Source organism: Struthio camelus, chromosome 1, assembly GCF_040807025.1.
Source record: "Struthio camelus isolate bStrCam1 chromosome 1, bStrCam1.hap1, whole genome shotgun sequence".
In the NCBI taxonomy this organism is placed as follows: domain Eukaryota; kingdom Metazoa; phylum Chordata; class Aves; order Struthioniformes; family Struthionidae; genus Struthio; species Struthio camelus.
The window spans coordinates 35,523,241-35,547,286 of NC_090942.1; the positions used below are offsets into that span (position 1 = coordinate 35,523,241).

General features: G+C 41.7%; 1 protein-coding gene across 3 annotated transcripts in view; it reads right to left on the bottom strand.

Annotated features, from left to right (window-relative positions):
- SCAF11 (SR-related CTD associated factor 11) overlaps nucleotides 1-22,804 on the bottom strand; it is a 52,531-nt gene extending 29,727 nt beyond the window's left edge. The window contains exons 1-3 of one of the 3 annotated variants that reach the window (XM_068933935.1): nucleotides 22,648-22,804; nucleotides 3,663-3,741; nucleotides 2,712-2,872 (exon numbers count right to left, since the gene is read on the bottom strand). In XM_068933935.1, the coding sequence (XP_068790036.1) occupies nucleotides 2,712-2,872; nucleotides 3,663-3,723 (222 nt within the window). In that variant the 5' untranslated portion in view covers nucleotides 3,724-3,741; nucleotides 22,648-22,804. Of the gene's footprint in view, nucleotides 1-2,711; nucleotides 2,873-3,662; nucleotides 3,742-22,016; nucleotides 22,342-22,647 lie in introns of those variants that run through there. The other 2 variants (XM_068933948.1, XM_068933941.1) reach the window with 2 other exon arrangements.
- Between the last annotated feature and the right edge of the window lie 1,242 nt (nucleotides 22,805-24,046).

Here is a 24,046-nt window from a genome sequence, read left to right on the forward strand (position 1 = left end):
TCTGTATGCGAGCAGAGGGTATTTGCCCTTTGTCATGTGGGCAAAATAATGCTATCATATAGATGTTCTCTGCAGTGAGCCAGTCCTCTACTTATACTGTCCTTCACTGTTCCCATTGAAGGGGGCGTCGAATAGCCTCAACCCCAGATTTAGGCATGAAATGCCTTGTACTCTTTACGAGCTTTTAAATACATAAAAAAAAATCAGCTTACCAAAGCTGAGGACAGCTAGCACAGGATGAGTGACATTCATGCGAGTCTCTGCATGTCTACTGAAAACAGTCCTTAGACTGTTCCATCTGACCGATCGTGCCCAGTAATTCCCGTGAGAGCGCTGCTTAGCGCAGCCAAAGGCAATGCAGGATGACAGTCTAGTAGTACAGGGCAGTCTAACAGAATGAGCAATACTGGACACCGCAATTAACTACACCAGACATAGCTAAAGAGGATAAAATAACACATTTTAAAAAAGTAAATTTGGAGGGTAGTTTCTTAGTGGGAATTCTAGTCTCTACCTCATCTTTAGAGGCTGGACATTTTTCCTCAGAAGGAAGGGAAATACAGCACTTCAAATTAACTATAAAAGCTTTAAATAACACTACCAAATTCCCAAACCAAATGCTCAGAGGTAGCCATCAGGACCTAGTGTATCAGGTCATCTTCAGCAAACATCCTATCCATTTTTAGCCCTTCGTGGACTCAAACAGCAGATGCTCACTTAAAAGCAACACATATCTCCTTAGAAAGCCAAAAACCTTCAAAGCACTATGGCTGCTGCTTGCAGAAAGAAAACCTTTCAATACAAGACACTTAACCGCAACTGTAATTCTGAAAGTCTCCCATAGCTAGAAAGGGGAAACAGAACTGTAAACTCACTCTTACTATTTGCCTAAACTACCTTGGTTTTTAATTAAAATGCTCAGTTTTGCATAAAAGTCGTAATAATTGGCTTTTTAAGAGTTTTACATACAATTTGAAAACAACTTGGAGAAGTAGATGCTCCTGTTTTGAGGTCTGAGTGCAGTGCAGAAAGATAGAGGAGATATCCAACTGGAACACAAACTGCTGGCAAAAGCCTTTGACTACAATGGCAGTTAGAGTAGACCACACAAGAGCACTTGAAGGAAACTTCACTGCTTTTTAAAGGAGATGATCATTTTGCTTGTGAATCTTATTCACAACTAACTTATTCTCTTACAAGGAAACAGGAAAATAGCATTTTTAAAACCACTTTATTTTTACCCAGAGAAAAACACTTAGTTTTTAAAGCAGAAACTGGTAACGTACTTTAGAAGAACAGTTAAGTCACTCTGGATAATGAGTGCTTAAATTAACTAATCAATAAATAATTCCTAAATAATCAATAATCACTTATTTTATGATCAGCCAAGAACGGTCAGAAAAAACAAACATTATGCAATACCCCTCCAAAAACAAAAAACATCCCCCCAAACAAAAATTAGTTACTGAATATTAATATTGGACACAAAGCCACGTGGCATCAGCATCCTTCAAACGGTTTATATGTTTCTAGCCATCCAAGCTATAAAGCCTCATCTGCTTGCCACAGCTGAGTGTCTTAACATCTGTTAATCATTTTCAAAACACTTGTTTTAGTTTAGTTACACTACCAAATAAAGCAATGGAATTTCATGAACTGATTAGGTCCAACTGTCAAGTATCCCCAGAAGATGAAGGATGGGTGGTTCCACCATCAGATGTCACTAATGGAAGGAAGCAGGTAGAAGCCTTAAAGTATTTTAAAGTAACTTTAGAAGGAACAACCTACTATTTTTATGCCATCACATCTACTGCAGCAATAAATGCTTAAGGGTTGAAGTTGCTTTCTGTTCTATTTGTATAGTACTTCATGTCAAAAAAGAAATCTGACCTGACAAAGAAATTGTATCACTAATTTGCCTCTTTAAAAGAAAGAGTCTTCCTTTCCTCATTGGGCTTAAAAGTATCTGTTAGACAGTGTGAACAAACTGAAGGCCAGCAGCAAGCCCTCAACCTACTGTACTGCTTTTCTGTACGTTTTACTCTTTATTGCCTTTCAGCTGCCATAACAGCAATCAGCTAAGGAAGTCAAAGGAAAACTGAGGATGAGAATTTCCTGTTCACCACTAAATGAAAGCGTGGCAATTAATCATTTGCAGAATAGACAGTCTGGTAATAGAAGACTTAGTTATTGACGTGTGGCTGCTGGGTAATAAACTATAATCTGAATTAAAATCTTTAATTCAGAACAGCACTAAACCTTTTAGCTGAATTCTGCAGAGTTAGAAAACTAAGGTTTCATTAGACTCATTGGAGATTAGCACAGAAACACGTTGGTCCCAGTCCTGAGAATTCACAGTATAAGGAACAGCATAACAGATGATAGTAAGATAAGATTAAGCCAGTCTTGTATAAATATGATATTGCAATACTACAAAGTATACATTAAAAGTAAAATATACATTATACCACCTGATTTTCCAAACCATTTTTTTTGCCAATCTCTAATAGCCATTAATAGAGCAAGATATCTAGTGAAAGACATCACAAAGCATTTCACTACATTACAGAGAACGTTCCTTAAGATCTGTTTATAAACTGGTCATTGAAACACTGCTGTACAAAGCTAGAATGCACATCTACAGATTTTTAAGAAAACAGGTTATTAGATATGGTAGATCAAGAAAACACAACTTTGATTCCTAGACTTACCTCTGCCCATTTAAGAATGCAAGTCATGCAGAAGGTATGACTGCAGTTCTCAGGAAAACCAATCTCTTGTTCTAGAAGGCAGTTCAGACAAATGGGGCACTTGTCACCTTCATCATGTATTAAAGCAGTAGAACAGGAACAGCTCTCTTCGTTTTCTTCACCTGGTATTATTAACATTGACACTTCTGATTTTCATCAGTTTTTGAAACAAAGTCATTTGTAGATTTGAATAAAACAATTTAAGGTACAATTTTGTGTAGTTAAGAAGTAAATTAATCAGATTTCCAGGTATAATGCAGTCAAGATGCTGGCCAGAGGAGCAGTTACAGGAATAAAAAAAATTGCACAATGTATTTCATAGAATAGAATTACTGTATCAATATTTTTTCATTAAAACAAAGGAAAATTAGCTGTCATGTTATTTAAGGAAAGCATCACTGATTATTTCCTACTTATCATAAAGTCATTCAGTCATTCTTCCTGAGCTCCTCAGAAGTTCGCACTTTCCACAAAATAAATTAAATCAACATACCTCATATTCAACATGTTATACACCCATACAGTACACCTTTTAGTTTTCTACATTTACAATTAATCTGAACATCCTCAAATATTAATCTAATCTTGCATGTTAAAAATGCTCCTAGTTTTGTTAAAATTAGATTTTTGTTTCTAGAATATAAACATGCAAGAGCTTTTCTTTGAGCAATTTTACTCAAAGTCCATTTGTCTGATGCTAGAAGCTAACAAGCAAAAAACCTCAAGTCACAGGAAAGAACCTCGAGACCCTATCAGCCAAAAGAAAAAAGACTTTGCTATGATAATCACTGTTTACATGCCTTCTTTCAAAACCAGCAGCGTACTTATTAAGAGGGGAAAAAAATGTAAAATCTGACCTTCACAGCTTGGACCTGAAGGATATACTTTAATATTTACACACATGGACATTACCTTCCACGTCTTCATGCTCCTGGCCCTCAGCATTTCGAATATGTTGCTTTCTCTTCTTCATTTTCTTAGAAAATGTAGTCTGGAAAACATAAACCATTTATATGCTACATTTAGATGCAACTTGAAAGCAAAAATGACCACTATGGATTCAATGAGGAATTAGTAGTGCTCTCCGCTTCATTATGCATGGGTAGAGAAGAAATGCATGGCATAAGGAGTTTGATGGGGATCATTTACAACCTGTTTGGAAATGACTATCATTAATGCTCTCCATCAACTGATATTTCCAACCTGAAATTTTTCATTCAAAAATGCAAAGTTCTTGTAGCGTTTCAAGACCATAAAGCACTTCTATTTTGAAAAGTTAAATGTACTGCTAAGTTTCCATGCAAACCACCCTACAAAACACCACAGTAAACATCTCTGCAAATTGTCCCTCATAAAACACTGAGGAAGAAAAAATTAAAGACCACCCAAGAACCAGAACAGCCACTTAGTTACTTTGTGCCCACAATCGCAGTGGCAAGGGCAAGCGAGAAAAATGAAAGTAGCTATGTTTGCTTGCTTCAGTTTTGTCACAGAGTTAAACTATTAATAGCTTTCCTTGCGTTCTTTCCTGGATATAACGATCAAAGTAGAGCCAGGTCACAAGCACAACTAAGAATCAGGAACAAAGAGGATACACCTTTCAACTGTTCTCCAAAGGAGTAGTGTCAAGTAAGATAACAATACAGACTATCCTTGTGATGCACATATAGGTTCAAAGAAATTGGTATCACGTAAGAAATAGCAAGCATATGTTCTAAATAACTTGCCTACTACATGCAGAATGAGATGCCTGAAGAAGTAACTATACCAAGGAGTAAATCTCTTGCATTTCAAATGCCTGAAGACACAGCAGAAACTGTATAAGCACCTAAAACTCCAACCCCACAACCCTAGAGGGACCAGCAATTTTGTTCAGACATCCACATAAATTTAAGAATGAGCTAAAACTTCACAAAGGATCAAATAAGTCATAAGTTACCAAGATCTGTTACATAAGCATTCATACCTGAAAAGAGCTGACTGAGGTTTCAAGGCTCTTTAATGCCTTTGCTAGCAAAAGCATGGAAAAGAATCTTCTTGGCAGGAAAGAGCTGAGAACACCATGATTACACTTGTAAACTCATCTTCAGTTTCGCTTAAACTGCGCTGGTTTTGCTTTCACTACCTGGATATCCAGGAGGGGGAGACAGTGTTTGCCTCCCAAAACTGCTTCTGATCATTAAAATGCTTCCTGCTGCCCAGATCAAGTAGTAGAGTTGATCATCTCTCTTTACTGAGGGTAAGAATGCTCCTGCAGATATATCCATTACATAGCACTTATCACTTTCTTGGGCAATCCAGGAAAGCAGGACTCATCTGCGAGTCATAAACACAGAGGGTTCATTAAAGACAGGGGCAAAACTGTGAAATTAATCAGAAATGTGCAATTAAAACTCTAAATTGCTTCAATGTTCCCATTAGAAACTACTTTTTCATTTCCCCTAAAGGAACCTGTGAATCAACTCGATGGGGAGGGGGGAAGGGAAGGGGAGAAGATGGAAACCTACCAATATAGGGGTAAATTCCCTTATAGTTAGTCATCCTATTTTGATACAAAAAATGGCTTGAAAAGGTATTTAAAGAAATATTTGAAACAATTGAAACATGTTAATTTTGTATACCTTTTCATTAAGAATACTGTGTTCAGCAGCTGCTGAACACATGTTCATTACGATAAGTCTTTTCAGCTCTGGAACAGTTACTAACACAAACAGCATTCCCTGTAACACAATCAGTATTAATACAAGTTGCATGCCAACTCTTAAGAAAACAGCCACTAACCAGAACACCACCTACCAGTAACAGCCTTTATAGGTAAGCAAAGATGAAACCCAATACAAGCCAAACTGACAAGTTAAAGCTTAATGCCTTAAACAAGCGAAGCCTGCATCAAGTTAGGATGGGTAATACCACCAAAACCCAATATTTGAACTTAAATATAAGATCAAGTTCTGTTGTTTTCACTCTTGTTGGTAAGAGGACTTGTAAGCAGCTTTGGTCCCAGAGATTTTAGACTAAGGCTGATTGGGATATATACATAAACACACACACATCACCCACCCACCAACACCTTCTTGCCTACTAAGTTTTAAGGAAGCCTCAGCAATCCTTTACAAAAGCAGAATCAGCCCTGAAGGTTCCAGCACACATCTAAAGAAAAGACCGAGATCTGCATCCATCCACAGAAAATGTTTTAAACAGTCACAATGTGGAAACTAAACTATAATTAAAGAGTAGCAGTAGAGTTCAGGCTTATAAAAGATCTTGAGATCAGTAAGGTAGTTTACAGAAATAGAACCTGTAGAAGCTCTTCATATTAGTTTTTTGTTAAATAGACAGTGTAACCTTTTATCTATTACACTCTTAAAGACATCCCAGGAATTCTTGCAGAGTTACAGTAATTAGCAAAACAGAGATCCTAAGATTGTGACACAACATTAGTAAAAAATCAGTAAAAATTTGCAGCAACTGAAAACATTTATGTTGTATTACATCCCTCTTTTATTATTTGAACAGATACAGAGTTCCATTAATGCACTTGAATCATCATAATCTTTTTGCCAATCTGACACTGCATTTCTCACAAAGCAGCAGAGGAATTTTACTACTACTGAAACAAAGCATAAGATGTTATCAAAATGTACATATTATTTAACAAAGGAACCTTGGAAAGACTATTTTATCCACTATTTGAAAAGGGACATTAGAAGCAGTGGAGCAGCAAAAGAACCAACATTGTTTATAAAAATAATAGTGGTTTTAATAAAAAAATTAGTTTTTAAAAGAAGAGAAATTAGTACTTCAAGTAGAGCAGACAGCACAGAAAATTAGGATTTTATGTATCCCAAAGTATAATATATTGCTTTAGGTTAAGATTTCCTAAGTTTTCATTACAGTTGCATGCTACAAAAGAAATCTATGTTCTTGGTTAGGGGCAGGAGGTGGAAGACGTGAGATCAGTTTTCATTTGTCAGATTCTCCCAGTTACCAAGTCTTATGATTCTCCAAGCCCAACGTGACAAATACATGTTGGAAGAACGTGAATATCTAAAAAACAGTTATACTGAATTCCACTGACTTCTACAACCAACACATTGTGATTTTAGTTACAATCACTCAGCTGTTGACGCTAAGTATTAAAAAGCACCCTGAAACACACACAAGACAGACATTTGACAAGACAGCAAGTACCATACTATGTTAGTGCTCCAAAACAGACCCTCCCCCATGCATTCTAAATAAGTATTTTCTCTCTTTAAAAATAACATTGAAAGCAGAGCGTTACAGGCATGATATTTTTCTGGTGCTTCTAGTAAGCTTTCAATGTAATTACTTTGTAACGGAAGTTCCTTGAATCATTTCAGATTCCAGACAAAAAGCAAGAACGCAGTGGTGTATCAAACTGAAAACAGTGAACAAGGACACTTTCACTCCCTCCCCCATTATTTTTAAGGGGTTAAACATTTAAGTTTCTAAGCTACTGCTCAAAGGAAATTCCAGTTCTTGTCTTCAAGGAAGACAGATACCAGAGACACTCACCAACAAAAGCGCTTAAACAGAGCGAATCATAGCACGCAGCAGAAGATTCATCTCTGTCAGTCTAAGGAACATAGACCTCAAGATTACTTATATAACTCTATAAAACAAACAGATATAAATGCAAGTTACACACTAAACATAATCTTTTATATCACAAGAAAGTGTGGTTTTATATTAATATATAATATTTTACAGTTTATAACCTAAAAATACAGATGTAAAACTTCAACGTTCATGCACTGCGCATGCAGAAAGAAAAAGCTTGGTCTGTTCAAAGTCATGCAACTGAATTTCCTACTGAACTAAAAATCTGTCACGTTAAATCAAATAGACACAGAAACATCACATATGATGAAAACGTATAATAGTCTAACAGCAAGTGACACACTTAAGTGACATGTTTTTGCCTTTTGATTGGTGTAGCTACAAGATAAAGCCTTTGAAAAATGTTCTTTATGTCCTACAAATAAAATGCAACAGCTAAATACTGTAGGGGAGAGCGAGTGTAACAAGTCTAGGGGCCCTATCTACACCGAATTAAAATTTGTTCAACTGGAAAAGGAGGAAGGAAGGGACCAGGTGGGGGGATGGGGGAAATATCAAGAACACATGCAACAAAGCAACCCCCAGTAACCGAGTGCAAAAGGATGTCCAAGACTAGTTTATTCTTGCTCCCTTAACTTCAGGGATTTGTCTCAGGAAATATTTCTATGCAACTTCCAACTTCTTAGATACACGTTTCATCAATACTTACTTTTAGGAGTGACTTGACCTGTTTCTTTAAAAGTATTTTCAGGTCTCTTGAAAAAGATTTGTGGAATTCTATTAGCTGTGTTTTGATTTCTTTATTAGCTCAGGCTTAGTCAACCGTATGTTCATTATACATTAAGCAGATGTATTTGCTTAATGAAATTACACAAACACTCTTTACTCCTATCAAAATTTTGGGCAGCAATTAAAATAATTCGGGGGGGGGGAGGGGTCTAACCTGCCATATGCATTTTGCTGGTCTTGAAGAAACTTCAGAAGGATGTTTAAGACTGTCCCTCAGCAAGCAAATTTAAGGAGCACACAACCTGAAAAACAGACATCTGCAGAACTAAAAGGTTTTAGCTACTAATGGTAGAACAAGAGTATGCTCTTGAGTTCCCCATAACCTCTGAACCATTAAGGAACAAATGTCTAACCGGTGACGAAAATTAATTTGAAGTCTTCTGCCAAAGGCCCAGCAACTTTATCTTGGAGATGGACTGAGGAAGTGCTTAGTATTTCAGATCACTACTTCAGATCTCAGCCGAACATTTGAGAAGCTTTTCACCTACCAGTATCACTTTTTTGTCTAGCACAATACATACTCAAAAAAAAAAAAAAAAAAGAGTTGAAACTGTTGGCTATTTCCAGCTGTTCATCAAAAGCCTTCACAGCTTAACTGGAAAAACTGCTAATTTGCCTGAAGACCCTGAGATAGGTAGACTAGGTTCAAGTAACAATTCAGTAACGTTATTTGCCCTCCAGTAACTGAGGATCTGGAAGCACTTATCCTGGATTTGTTCCTTTGTGTAGTAAAATCTCATGGCCCGGAACTTTAGTGAGAACAGAACCAAGAGGCACACTCAAAAGAGGGCTTCTAAGGAGGATTTTTGCTCCTTGTATGCTCACATTGCACCTTGCCTGCATTCCCAAACAGAATGCCATAGAACCAACAAGATGAAGAAACAGAGACCAGTGCTGTGCTTTGGGGACTAGAAGAGAAACCTTTTTCAGTAGGTGGTTTAAGCCTATTCCGGCAGATCCACTGTCTTAGAAAGAATCAGTGCTATTCAGCCAAGGAGACACTGCTGATTTAGTGTCTTTCCAAGCTCTCTAAGGATGAGAATTACCCATGAGAATTAATCTAATAGTTTTTTGACAGAAGAAGCTGCCCTGTTTCTCACTATTTGTGAGCAGACTCAGCTAACCAAGAGCCAGACATGTGTTAAAGGCTTTGCAAATGACAGAAGGGGGGAGAAAAAGAAAATGAGATTGCCCCTGCTCACTGCAGCAAGGTGCAAGATTAGCTAGAACTTTCTTGTGAAACTGCACCCTTCAATGAGATAGCATGGCCTAGATGGCCTGTGAACCCCATGAAAATGCAAGGTAAAGCCACAGGATAAAACTGTTGAAGTCAAATAGCTAGAATTCTGCCACTGTAAGTAGTACATGCCCTTCTGCCTACCTTCCCCCTCCCTACACAAAAGGGAAACGTAATAAATGGATAGCCTTCTCAGCATTTCTTTTTCCACACTCTTAGCAGCAAGGAACTAGTACACATACTTACATTGTAGATATTCTAGCTACGGCTATGTCCCAAACTAGATTTAGCACTTTCAGTTTTGTGGACACCTCAGTAAGAATGAGCTGAATATCAGCTGAGGACACTCAATGCTTGTGTGCCCAGTGAGCATTTACAAAAGCATACAAGACAACAACATTAATAACTGTCTCCTAAGCAAGGGAGGCATGTACAACTCAAGGGAAATATGTGCAAACACAGCTTGAGGAACTGCCACAGTGACTCAGATGTTGAGGTTATCTCATCTGGTAACCCATCTGACCATCAAAAGAGCCAGGAGTTTCAGGGAAGATTTAAAACCTTACAGCAGACGCACACAAGGTAATCTCCGTCCTAGATAAAGCTTATAATCACAAGCCAGCTTAAAGCCTGCCATACAGACCTTCTCATGTTAAGTCAAAGGAAGCAGGCAGTGTTCCTCACTAAAGTTTAACACCTGGAAGACATGCCAAACATATTAGGACACTGAAAAAGATGTCCTTTTATAATAGCTCACATATTTGCAAGTATTCTATTAACTATAGGGCACAACAGGACTTTTATATAGTGTTATATGTCAAGATGCTGCTACAAGTCTAGCTTCTTAAAACTTTAAAGAGTTTTAAATGCCAGCTTACTGGACAGTAGAAGCAGCTAACCAAACAATGTAATACCAGTGTATGCATCACTGTCTTGACAGGTCATGCTGATCTGCAGATTTCTTCAGTAATCTACAATTGCTAACAATAACTAACTTAAAAACAACTCATCCAACTACTAGCCCACCTAAGGGATGTTAGCATGTACGTGATACATTATTCATTTGCATAAGGACGAATACTCACGCTAGCCTTACTTAGAAAAAACACTATTCAAAAAGTTTCAGCATGACCCAGAACTAAACCAGACATACTGCCCAACTTGAAAACACCTTTGTGTTGCAAGCCGCATGCTTTGCTGTTAATACCTGCATAACAGCATGCTGCTGATACAATGCTCTTAAACAAGAATTATCAAAGCCAAAACAAACAGATTTTACACACGAGAGACTGAAGAACAGCAATGAAGTTAGTATCACCAACAGGTGTCTGTCTACTAAGGAACATCCCACATCTTTCTGTGCTGGGAGATTTCAGCACACATCCTGGCAAGATTGCCAGATTAGAAAACATCTGAGGGTGGTCTTTGTTTTTGTTTACTTTTTTTTTTTTAAAACTATAAAGACATTCATAGTAGTTTTGAATGACTTGGAAGAGGCAAAAAAAAAAACACCACACAGTACATTACACTCCAGATTTTATGTTTAGCTTTATCGTCGGGACCAAACTCCTAAGTTCAGCTAGCCAGTATTTGACAGAGCACCTCCTTAACTTCCGATTCTCACGCAAAAGAAAAATTCAGTAGTCCAGTATCACTTAACATTTCAACAAAATCTAAGCCTGCTGTACTGCTGATGGCAGTAGCCTGCGCACAAGCACCCCCTCACCCCAAAATCCCAGTCATACATTAGCCTGTCCCCCGATCTACCAGTCTTTGTGTTCCTTTCCCACACAAAAGACAATTCACAGATTTGTACCCTGTAATAAAGAAAAATAAGGAAGTAGGACATAGAAAATAGTAACATTAACACTGCAATAACACTGCAATATGCAATAACAAAAATGACAAATCCAAAAGCCTTGTGCTAAAATTCAACTGATATATCAGTCTCCAGTGAAACTCCAAATCCCATCTCAAGAAACTGTTGAAAAAGAGCAAGCCATTTCATCAGTCTTTAGTATATGACTTAGGACAACATAATGCACCAAGATTTGTGAACTACTGCTATGCCTCAGAAGACAACACATATGTAAGGGCTCCCTCAGTCTGCAGATCTGCTCACCAGCATCAACATAACAGCTATTAGGACAGTCCATACATAGACTGACACTTCCACAATCCAGGAAAGGTATTACATTTGATGTTTTAATTATTTCAGTCAAAGAAGGAATATCTGCTCTATTTCAATCATGTCTTTCTCCAAAACACATGGAACAAAGTTACCCTATAGACGTCAATTCTCATCATGCTATCACATGAGGTTGAGCCCCCTTTTCTAAGCAAGCTCATGAAGAGGTGAGAGCAACAGCTGATGACAAGTTAGTAAGGCAGTCAGACATGGCAGATTTGAGTTCAGTACTGAATCACCAGTTACCTTACTGGCTCTGATGCATAACTACCTACAGAAGGTAAATTTCATGTCTCATCCTTCTGCGCTAGCTATCAACCATGAAACGTGCTGTTCCATGAGGATAGGTGACAGATGTTTAAGATGAGTTCAGGACACATTCTAAAGGCTCATACCCAGTAAGAAGCAGTGAGAAACTTTATCTTAGCAGATTCCCTCCACAAGTGAACAATACAAGTCAATTATCCCTCCAGCATTTTCAATATCTGCCTGCAGCTGTGAGGTTAACTGATCAGGCCACACAAGCCTACACACCTGAAGTGGAGAGAAACAATAGTTCTAGTACTATTGGTACATTAAGGGTGGCTGCTGACAACCAAGATGGCCCAGTGCTTGGACAAATGCAGTTTACAGACTGAGAACTGGCTGAAGCTTACCTACATTTTTTGCAAGGGAGAAAAAATAAAAAACCAAAACCCAGCACTTTTAAGAACTAGTTGTCACAGTGAGGTCTCCTTCGATTCAAAGGATGTATTCACAGTTGCTCAATCCAACCTGCAATTCTAGTCTATGCTTGTGTCCCTATTGATTCTTTGTCACTTTTCTCAGGTTTAAGAGAAGGCTCCTCTCCACTTGAGCAGAGGATAACCTAGGTTACTCAAGCCTCTGTCAGCTCTTGGGAATGCAAAAGTATCAGGGACTAAATTGTGTAGTTTCCCTAGGCACTGGTCTAAGGCAATTCTGCAAGGTAAGTCTTCAATAAGAGTGCCACGCATAAAACTACTTTCTAGAAACATTGTGAAATATCAGAGTCAAGTCCCAGGCCTTATCTTTACACAAGTCTATGACTAGGCCCACAAAAGTGATAAGACAGAACAATCTTTGGGGTTCACATATTATGTCATGGAACCACAGTTAAGTGCTCCGAAGCAAGAGCAAGGGGACAGGAAAAAAGAATACAACTTTCTAAAACAAGAGGATGAAATAAATACTCACAGAAATTGAGGACCAATCTATTTTTTATTTCTAAAAGGGTATTTTTATTAAAGCTTTGTGCTTTGTGCTGTTTCACATGTGCACAACAAGAATCTCAACCAAAACAACCACTGTATCATAACTACCCCTACTGGGAGAAGATGCATTCTTGTAACTAATGCATTTTCACACACTACTTATAACACACCGAAGTACTGTAGTGATTAACATGAAAAAACCCCAAAAACAATATGATGTACTTTTTCTCTTGCATAACATTCTCACAAATGTAGAATTCAGTGCTTAGGTGTTTCTTCTCGTAGTCTACAACTAAACTGTGTGAAACTGAGATTTAGAAATAACAGGAACTAATTAGGGATTAGATACTATTGTCATGGTGCATGTGGTTCAATCAAAACTAAACCAAATCAGCGTAAACTCATGACCCTGTCTTCAGCTGCAGAAGGGTCCTTAGTCACATGCATACTTTTGCAGCTGGAGGGGATAGTGTTACAGACCAATGTCAGCAAAAAATGGCTCAGTCATTTCCAAGAATAGTTGGGGGAAAAAAAAGGTCATTTTCTCACATTCATTATGATTGTTACCCCCTTGAAAGCACCAACACTTTCATGCTTTCCAGCAAAGAGCAGGAATTTGGCAGTGGGTCACTGAGATCAAGAATCTGCTTCCTGCAGATGCAACCCTTCCAAATCTGGCCAAGTCACAGATCTGAAAAAAAGTAAAGTTTATATTTACTCAGCAAATCTTTGCTGCTCATTACATTTAATTTTATCATAGATTGGATCTCCACTGAGCATACACTACTAATTTGAACTTCCTATCCCATAGCTATGCTGCACATGCCACATTCCCACAAGATGAATGAGCATACTCCAGTCAGTGCCATGGCAACACAGCAGGACTTGGTGCAGTCATTGCTCTGATGCTAAAGAAACTAGGAAGACCATCTTTACGTTTCTTTAATACCATCCTAAATATGCCCAAACAGCCGGACTCAAACACCAGGGAAGCAAGAGCTGAACCAAAAGACCTTGGCAAAGATAGTGAGAAGTGGAAAACTAAGACTTGAAATCAACAGACAGGAAGAAAGGGTGGTCAAAACTGGTAAGAGCAAAACAGAGCGAGACTGAACCCAAACACAAAGCTCAGGAGGTGCAGCAATGGCAAGAAGCACGCTTACTATGCAAAACTTAATGGTACAATGGAATAGAAAGGTGTACAGAGCCAGAAGAAGAAGGGCTGAATTTTGGAATGGAAGAAACAGCACGCAGTGGCCTAATTAAAGACTACTTTTATTTTTCCTTCCAAGCACATCATGTTAGTCTTATTTTTCAGCTTCTAAATGTTGAAACTCTAGAAACTGAAAAGTGTTCCTCTAACAGAATCTGTGTAATGCAGAGGCTCCCCTACCATTTTATGTATTTAAAAGCAAAAACCCACTACAGAAAGTGACATATAGCTATACATACACCCTTAAGATAAAAAGATACTGAATTCGGAGTCCCCTACCAAAAGCATGCTGTTCCTTCATTCTAAGCATCAAAGTAAGCGTCTAGTAATACATACTCTTTTGGGATTTAAAAAAAGGTGGTTTCTGTAAAAAGTAAATCCAGTTTACAAGCAAAATATACAAACATTTAAAAGCAAACAAGACAGACAAAGACAATAAAGCCCTTTTAAAAAAAAAAAGTTTTGCCTTGTTCAGGCGTACTCTTACAAAATGCACTAGATGAAAGCTATGGTGCCTGAAACATGGTCCTCTATTTCCTTTTCACTTTGCGCAACAGTATTTTATATGGTTAAGTCAGAGACGTACACTTTAACCTTTTCTACATCTCTGACAAAATAAGGAAACACTTGATTATTGGAAAATGGTGGAAAAAAGTTTGCAAAGTATTCAGCATGAAAACTGAAACAATTGAGCGCCACTGTATTTAACACAGAACCTCTTAAAATACTTTATAGAACAATAAAGCATTAGACCCCATTTATGAAGCAGAGGTGGGAGAATAAGCCTTTTCAGTTACTGTTGGTCTTGCTTTCAAAGTCCTTACTCAGTGAATTCTTTCAAGATAGCTAAAATAAAGCTAGAAAAATATTGCCAATAATGCAACATGAACACATGAGAGAAGGTTTTCTTCATTTAACATCAATAGCAACAGACAAAAGGTAACAGAAGCTGTTAACACAAAAAGGGAGAAAAGCCAGAGCTAGGCTGAAAAGTATAACTTGAACACCATCATTATTACTTTCCACTTGTGAAAATAGTCTGCTAACAAAAAAATATGCTCATCATCATTCAGGCCACTTTCATCACACAGATGGTATCAAGAACTCCCTTATAACAAAGCAGGACTTTATTGTGAATTCTTAAATAATCAACCTTATTTTATATTGATTATTTTACCTTGTTGTAAAGCTTCAAAAAGAACTTAAGTTTCCCACATCAATAATATTAGAAGCTACATACAATGATGGACCCCACTCTTCAAAGCTAGTTGCCACAGCAAACCAGCTAGTACCAACTGACTCATCTCAAGAGCTGGACTAGCTGCCCTTCTTCTCGGGTTGATAAAGCTACATTTTAAATCAGTCACCCAGGCTGAAGGAGAAGGATATACTTTACCCTAATTTTTATAGATATCTTTGACAACATCTAAGACAAAACTCAAACTCAAGATAGTCCCAACAGACTACTTCTCCCCCCCCCACCCCCACCCCAACTGTTTCACAGGACTTCAAATTACTTCATTTTGTTACACCTATCCATCCACAGGGGTCTACTTTTTGTATTGCAAGTGACAAATTCAGAATGTTAAAAAAAATGCCCAAGTGCTTATTCAGTGGCTGTACAGAAAGTAGAGAAAGATTTAATTGTCTTTCCTTCCTGTGTCTTCAGAAGAAAAGTAGTAATTTGTTCTGGATAGTGAGCAGTCCAATTAGCACAGCTTACCTATTCTTCGCAGCTATCCTCAGTTTCTACACTAAAACTGAAGTTTTGAATATCACACAGCTGTTTTGGGTGAGGTTTTCTCTATCTGCTAAGGCACAGCAACACAGGTATGCTAAGGCACAGCAACACAGGTAGAAGTCTTCGCTACTGCGGTTCTGATCTGTGTTGCTACCTAAGGATGCGGGAACATATGAAGAATTCTATCCAAACTTTAATCCCATGGATTCTCACATCCGTTATTACCATTGGCAGCCTAACAAAAGCCAAGTAGTAAGTGCAGAGACAGCAAGCGTCTCTCCAAACTAGCATGAGATACCTTGGAAAGTTTAAAATGCATCAGTTAGGTTTACTCACAGATGTTACTTTTGAAGGACAGTCACAATTAAGCAGTAGTTAAAGACGTAACAACAGTGGAACAGAGACCGCATTTCAAGGGGAGTATACCAATCCTTAAATAACATCTCTATCCACACAGTTATTTGAGACTATTAGAAAGTTATCAGATACTACTAATTAACCACCGCATACTGCATTAGATGACAGCTTCTTGAAAACATTTCCTCAACATCCTGCTTGACAGCAAAAAGCACACAATCTTTCCTTCCTACCTACATATGCATACATACACGCACACACATACATGTTTGTGCAAAATCTGAAAGACTCAGGAAAAAATGCCACTGGCCACAGAAACACAAAATTGTTATCTTCTTAGGTTTCTCGCAATGATGGAATAAGCGCTAACTGCATACCAATCACTGCATGCACCAAGCTATGATCCAATCCATGGATCATTAACCAGTCTGTCCTCAACTCTTCAAATACAAATACAGAATTGGAAAATAAAACTTTATAGAAAACTGCAGAAAACTCCAAATTAAAATGATCCAACATCTGACAAGATACAACTCATATTTTACAATCTCCTGGAAAGAAGGACTAATACTACTTGTTTAATCAAGATATTTTGAGAGAGAGCACTAGTTCATAAAAAGATAATATCGCCAGAGATTTAGGTGAAAAGGCAAAAATAGTAATTTCAGCACAACATAAACATATACAGACGTTAGATTTGTATATATGTTACCTGATTCAATGCATTTTATACTATATTTATCTTTCCTATTCAGCAGATAATCAAATCATCCTTTGTCAAGTCAGTTTACTATTTCCCCAGCCTATAAATGACAACTGCCACATTTGGTTGAAGTTTGATTGCTTTGCCAACTAAACATCTTAAGGAAAACGTATCAATCAGAAGTGCCATAGAGACAAGCTGTAGGAAAGCAATACATTTCCAAAAGTAAGAGGCATTTTCCTTAACTTTGTTTATTCTTGACAGAGAAAAATTGTTTGGTGAATCTGATGTGGGCCACTGAACTAGAGGTGATGTATTCAACCACTGAGAGCCTCTCCAAGGTAGTCACCCTGGCTTTGGCTCTCCATCAGACCTAGGTGTAGAAAGAAATGCAATGGAAAACTGTTCAGGACAGCAAAGTTGCAGCTTTAGGGAACAGAAAGACATGCACACATTCACCTTCCATCTTTTCAGGAGCTTGTTCTCCATTTGGTATTTCATGGCTGTAGACCAACTCCCTGCTCAAGGGCATCACAGAATCGTTTAGGTTGGAAGGGACCTCAGCAGATCATCTAGTCCAACCCCCCTGCTCAAGCAGGGACCTCTAGAGCACATTGCCCAGGATCGCATCCGGACGGGTTTTGAATATCTCCAGCGAAGGAGACTCCACTACCTCTCTGGGCAACCTGTTCCAGTGCTCTGTCACCCTCACAGTGAAGAAGTTTTTCCTCAGGTTTAAGATGGAACTTCCTGTGGTTCAGTTTCTGCCCGTTGCCTCTTGTCCTCTCCGTTGCTGGGCACCACGGAGAAGAGACTGGCCTCATCCTCTTGATACCCCCCCTTCAGATACTTGTACACGTTGATCAGATCCCCTCTCAGTCTTCTCTTCTCCAGGCTCAACAGGCCCAGCTCTCGCAGCCTTAGCTCATAGCAGAGAGGCTCCAGTGCCCTCATCATCTTGGTAGCCCTCCGCTGGGCTCTCTCCAGTAGTGCCATGTCTCTCTTGTACTGGGGAGCCCAGAACTGGACACAGCACTCCAGGTGAGGCCTCCCCAGGGCTGAGAAGGGCAGGATCACCTCCCTCCACCTGCTGGCAACGCTCTGCCTCATGCACCCCAGGATCCCATGGGCCTTCTTGGCCACAAAGGCACATTGCTGGCTTAAGGACAACTGGTTGTCCACCAGGACTCCCAGGTTCTTCTCCACAGAGCTACTTCCAGCAGGTCAGCTCTCAGCTTGTCCTGGGCCATGGGGGTTATTCCTCCCTAGGTGCAGGACCCTGAGCTTGCCTTTGTGGAACTTCAGGAGGTTCCTCTCCGCCCAGCTCTCCAGCCTGTCCAGGTCCCTCTGAATGGCAGCACAGCCTTCTGGTGTGTCAGACACTCCTCCCAGTTTTGTATCATCAGTAAATTTGCTGAGGGTGCACTCTGTCCCTTCCTGCAGGTCACTGATGAATAAGTTCAACAAGACAGGACCCAGGACTGACCCCTGGGGGACACCACTAGCCACAGGCCTCCAACTTGACTCTGCGCCATTCACCACGACCCTCTGAGCTCTGCCATTCAGCCACTTCTCAATCCACCTCACTGTCCACTCATCCAACCCACACTTCCTGAGTTTACCTAGGAGGATGTGATGGGAGACAGTGTCAAAAGCCTCGCTGAAGTCCAGGGAGACAACATGCACTGCTCTGCCCTCATCTACCCAGCCAGTCATTCCATCAGAGAAGGCTCTCAGGTTGGTCAAGCGTGATTCCCCTTTGGTGAATGCATGCTGACTACTCCTGATCACCTTCTTGTCCTTCAGATGCTTAGTGAGGACCTCCAGGAGGAGCTGTTCCATCACCTTTCCCGGGATGGAGGGGAGGCTGACAGGCCTGGAGTTCCCTGGCTCCTCCTTGTGGCCCTTTTGGAAGACTGGGGTGACAATGGCTTTCTTCCAGTCCTCAGGCACCTCTCCTGAGCTCCAGGACCTTTCCAAGATGATGGAGAGTGGCCTAGCGATAACATCCGCCAGCTCCCTCAGCACTCGTGGGTGCATCCCATCGGGGCCCATGGATTTATGGATGTCAAGTTTGGACAAAAGATCTCTAACCCGATCCTCCTCGACCAAGGGAGAGTCTTCCTTTCTCCAGCCTTCCTCTCTTGTCTCCAAGGTCTGGAATTCCCGAGGACTGGCCTTAGCAGTGAAGACTGAGGCAAAGAAGGCATTCAATAATTCTGCCTCCTCTATATCCTTTGTTACCAGGGCACCCACCCCATTCAACAGCGGGCCCACATTCTCCCTAGGCTTCCTTTTGCTACTGATGTATTTGAAGAACTCCTTCTTGTTGTCCTTGACATCTCTTACCAGATTTAATTCCAACTGGGCCTAAGCCTTCCTTGTTGCATCCCTGCACACTCTGACAACGTCCCTGTATTCCTCCCATCATCCTACTTAAAGGGTCCAAAATACAAAGATCAAGTGATTCTCAGACCCAAAAACCTTCCTGGCCTTCGTGGTCTTTCTGCTTGTAAACCATGCACCATTCCTCACCGTTGGGGGGTGAGGACAGAAGGAAGAGGACCAAACAAGTAGGGAAGAAAAATGAGAAGGCAATCTCACTGCACTCTCACATCCTCTCAGACCATGGTCACTGTCCTTTTGGCCAAGGGGGACTAGTATGTACAAAGGTGGACTAGTATGTACAGAAGAAACAAAATGTGCCTACATGGCTGAAAATTCACAAGTTAACCCTGTTCTGAAGTGCTCTTCACAGAATACTTTAAGCTATAAATCAATTCAACACTATTCTAGGTCTGCAAAAGAGGCAAAAACCCCTCAGCAACAGAGACGTATAAATCTACTTTAATCTTAGCTAAACTTTATCTGATTAATTGCAACCATTTCAGAATTTGTTCATCTAAGCTGATAACAATGGTTGTCAGCACTAAATAATTGATTTAGTTATTAGCAGTAACTGGACTAGATGTTTTATCACTATTAAAAAGGAATGTTTCCTCCACACCCTTATCTGAGGTCACTTGCAAGAAAATTCTCACCACTGACCAGTGGGTTTGTAATAGGCAAGGCTTCAAGAATTCTGGTATAGCTATCAAACTTCCCCAGCTGTGTTTTTTTCTTTAATATCATATATGAAGGTTTTAAATTTCATTAACTGAAATAAAGCCACACTTACATTTTAAGCTAGTTAAAGATGGCTTCATTTAGTAAATTATTTTGTTTTGTTTCATAATAATCAGGACAGTGAGAAAAACTGAGGTCATTCTGCAAAGGATACCAGACAGAAGCTGTGTAGGTTTTATGCTAGCTTTCCACTGAATCTCTAGAATTCCTGTAATAGGTAAAAACAGACGCTTGTAACCAGAGCAGGACCACCATGCATCTGGAGCAGCACCATATGCAACAAGTTCTGTAAGACCAGAGGCTAGATGTCATAGATAAAGTTTGTCAAACTACAGTCACTGAGAGCATGAAGTTAACTTCTATCATCTGGATGTTTCAGAAGTGATAGCTGAGTAACAGTAGCATATATTTCAATTTCAGTGTTAAGTCAAACTCAACAGTCCTCACATACTATGTCAAAGTGTAGTTTAAAAAAAATCCACTCACCAAATTCCTGAGGAAGCACTCCTGATCTTAAAAGATAACCTGAATATGAAAGGAACCGGTGATCATGGTTTTATTGTGTTTACAGTGGGTCTGAAAGACATCCTCTTCTAGGACCACTTGGATGAGAGAGGTTATTTTTCTCCTAAAGCTGCAAAGTTATTGTCCATTCTGCATATGCCTGAAGATTATTCATAAACGCACTTCAACGTGAGTGGAACATGAAACAAAAGTGATCTATTTCTTACTTGGGTCATTTATTGCTTTGAAAGTTGACACATTAGCAACTGCAAGCTACTAGAAGGAAAGCTGCAAGAGATTTGACATTGTCGCTTCTGAACAAACAAACCAACTCCCCAATCTACTTCCCATCTCCTGTAAGAGATAGAGGCAAAAACAGAATAGATATCATATTTCTAGAAATTCTAAGGAAAACATTTGAAAAAGTACTTGGGATCATTTCCAGGTCCTCTTTATACAGCTAAAGAGGATGCTAGTCTGTTTTTCTACTTTGTGAATCTCTGCAGCATTCCAGTTAAGAGAAAGATTATCATGGATGATAAACCAAACAATACGGACTTCGTTTAAGAAACCTAATACTTATTTCTGTTGAAATAGAAAGGAACCATGACAAAAGGAATAAAGATTTCTCCCATTCTTCCTCTTCCACGCATAAGAGGCTTTCCACATTCATGTAAAACTCTAAGTTAAACTACATTTCACTTAAAACTACGATCCTTGGAAGCTGAATTAAAAGCCAAATAGATTAATGATATACAAACGTTACACCATACAGTAACGTGGCTCAATCTCCACTTAAGATTACCAAAGCCGTAAAAGGCTATAAGAATCACAACTTTAAGATAGCTGTTCACTAATAAGCAGCATTTCAATCTGTTATGCAAGTCATTACTTCAACGTGAACAGCCTTAATAAGCTCTTGCCATTTTTTAAATATGCTTCTTTGCCAACCATATCTAGTTACTGATATTAAACATCAGTACCTGACTCTTCACACAGTTATTTGTATTTCATTCTTCTTAAAAACCTTAAAATCCATTTGCAGTCTAGAATAAAAGTATTATGGGAGGAAAGGGACCAGGATTAGTCTTACCTAAAATCATTCCGCTTTGAAATTATAAACATGGAGTTTATCAAAGATAAGATATATTTGGGGCTCAGTCTAATAATATTCTTTAATACATACTAGAGGAAAAAAATTAGGACACAGCATACTTTAGAAAACATAAAACAGAAAGTCTCTCACTGGCTTGATAGTTGTTATCTTTTCCAGTTTCCAGTGTTACTCAGTACAGCTCGACTAACTTTGTTAGTCTCGATTTTTCAATAGTCAGAGAGCAGAGCAGGACTTTATTTTGGTCTCTCCATGTAACTTCCTCCATAACAGTAAAGCCTTAAAGTAACTCTTGCTACCTGAATACCAGTAATCCAGTAAACGTGCCGATATTTAAAATTTATAAGCAGCTAATTCAGAACCCGCTTTGCAGAAAGCTTTTCGCTCCAGAGAAGAGGACCAGCATTATATCCCCTGAATAGGATCTTTGTTCACATCAGCGCTGCAACAAGAATGTCTCCACGTGAATCTCACTCACACATCACCACGACGCAGGGCTCCTCGTCTTGTTGTTACTACTTCACAAAAGCTTTCGCCGGGCGGTTTCGGCGCCGGGAAGCGAGGAAGGGGCAGGCCGAGGGGCCGGCGCTCTCCAGGGTGCGGCAAACCGCCCCCGCGCAGCCCCGGCGGCAGCTGCCCCGCTTTGTTTTCGCTCTCGCCCCAGGAGACGAGCCGGGCGGCCCAGAGCCGCCCCGGAGGCCCCGCGGCGGGGCAGCGGCCTGTCACGCCGCACCGGCTGCGGTCAGCCTCCCGGCCGGCGCCACGACGCCGCCGAGCAGCGCAGGGCAGGCGAGGGGAAGGGAAGGGAAGGAGGGGAAAGCCCGGGGTCGGGAGCGGGCAACAAACCCCGCCCTCTGCCCGCGCAGCGCGGCCAGGGAGCAGCCTCGCCGCCCCGGCGGGCTCCGAGCGAAGGTGAAGGCCCCAGGGGGAGCCGGGGCTGTGTGTGTGTGTGGAGGGGGGGTCGCACCGCCCGCCGGGCCCCCCCAGCCCGCTCCCCGCACCCCTCGCCGCTGCCGCCCCCCGTCAGGAAAGGGCCCGAACTACTTTCCCTCGCCGCACGGCTCCCGCCGAGCCCGCCCGCTGCCCCGGCCCCTCCCGCCGCCGCCTACCTGGCACCGCGACGGCCCCTCGCGCGGTCACTGCGCCGCGGCCACCAACATGGAGGGTGGGGGGGGAGGGGGGGGCTGGGGCTCCGGCTGCCCGCGCCGCCGCCTCAGGGCTTCCGAGAGCGGCGCCCGCCGCGGCCGAGGAGCGCCTGCCCCGGCCGGGAGGGGCGGGCGGGCGCGCCGCCTCCGCCTGTGCTCCGAGGGGCGCCGGGCTCAGCGGCGGCCGCGCCGCATGTCCGCGTGCGCGGGGAGTGCGCAGCGCCCGCGGGGGCCGCGCGGCGGCGCTGCCCAACCGCCTTCCGCCGCGGGCGGGCGAGCAGCGGCGTGGCGGCGTAGCCGGCAGCGAGACGCCTCCAAACCGTCCCGCGCCGCCGGCGAGAGCATTGTGGGAAAGGTCCTCCAGATCCCTCTTGAAAGGGGGGGGGAGGGAGGAGCAGACGTGAAAGGGCGGGGGGGAAGGGAGGGAGAGAGAGCCACGTGACCCGCTGGCGCCGCCGTGCGGGAAAGAGCCAATGGGAGGAGGGCGCGGGGGCCCGAGGCCGGGCTGGGAGGGGGGCGGGGCGCGCTGGGCGGGGGCGCCCCCTGCTGGCGGCCGGCGCGGCCGGGGGGGGGCGCCGGGCGGAGGGGGCGGGTGACGTCATCTAACAGCGCCGGCGGGCGGCCTGCTGCAAAAGCACTTTTTTTTTTTTCCTTTTTGTTTCCAAATACAGTTAGTGAAAGGATGTTTGGTTAGGGCGTTTCTCGGGGCGTTATGGCGTTATGTCCTGCTCGAGAGGAAGGGGGTGGGCTGAGCAGCCAGCCTAGGCACAGCCTGCGGCCTGCATCTCGCGGGGGCGGCCGTTGGCGGTGGCGGCGCCAGAGGCCTCGTGGCCGGCGGGAGGCAGAGGTTGGGCCTTGGGGAACCGGCCGCCCCCCTGCGTGCTTGCAGAGAGGCTCGGGGCTCTCGGGGGTGCAGCCCCAAAAGATTGCCTGGCTCTGTTGGCGCTCGTTTGCTGTGAGCCACCAAGAGTATTCGGAATAGCCTGATTCCTGCCCCCAAGGCTTCTGGTGGCTAAGTGGAAAGATGCAACACTGGCAATACCAGCACCCAAAGAGTTTGTTAAAACTCAAGTAGTATCAGCAATGATTGATGCTGGTAAGCGCTTGCAGGCCTTGCGGAAGTGGCGAGATTCAATCCTTATATATTCATATAGCCAAGTTTTCTGAGCGGAGTGCCATACTGCCATATGTCCTGATTATAACAAACATAAAATTTGTTCAATGAAGCAGCTTCTGTTGTATGTCAGTTATGTTTATACATCTCTGTCATCGCACTAGCAGATGGTTTGAGTCTGCTTGTTCGGGGTAACTGTTCCCCACAGACTCACTCAGAGGCAGAAGGAGAGCCAGGAGTGCCTGTGGG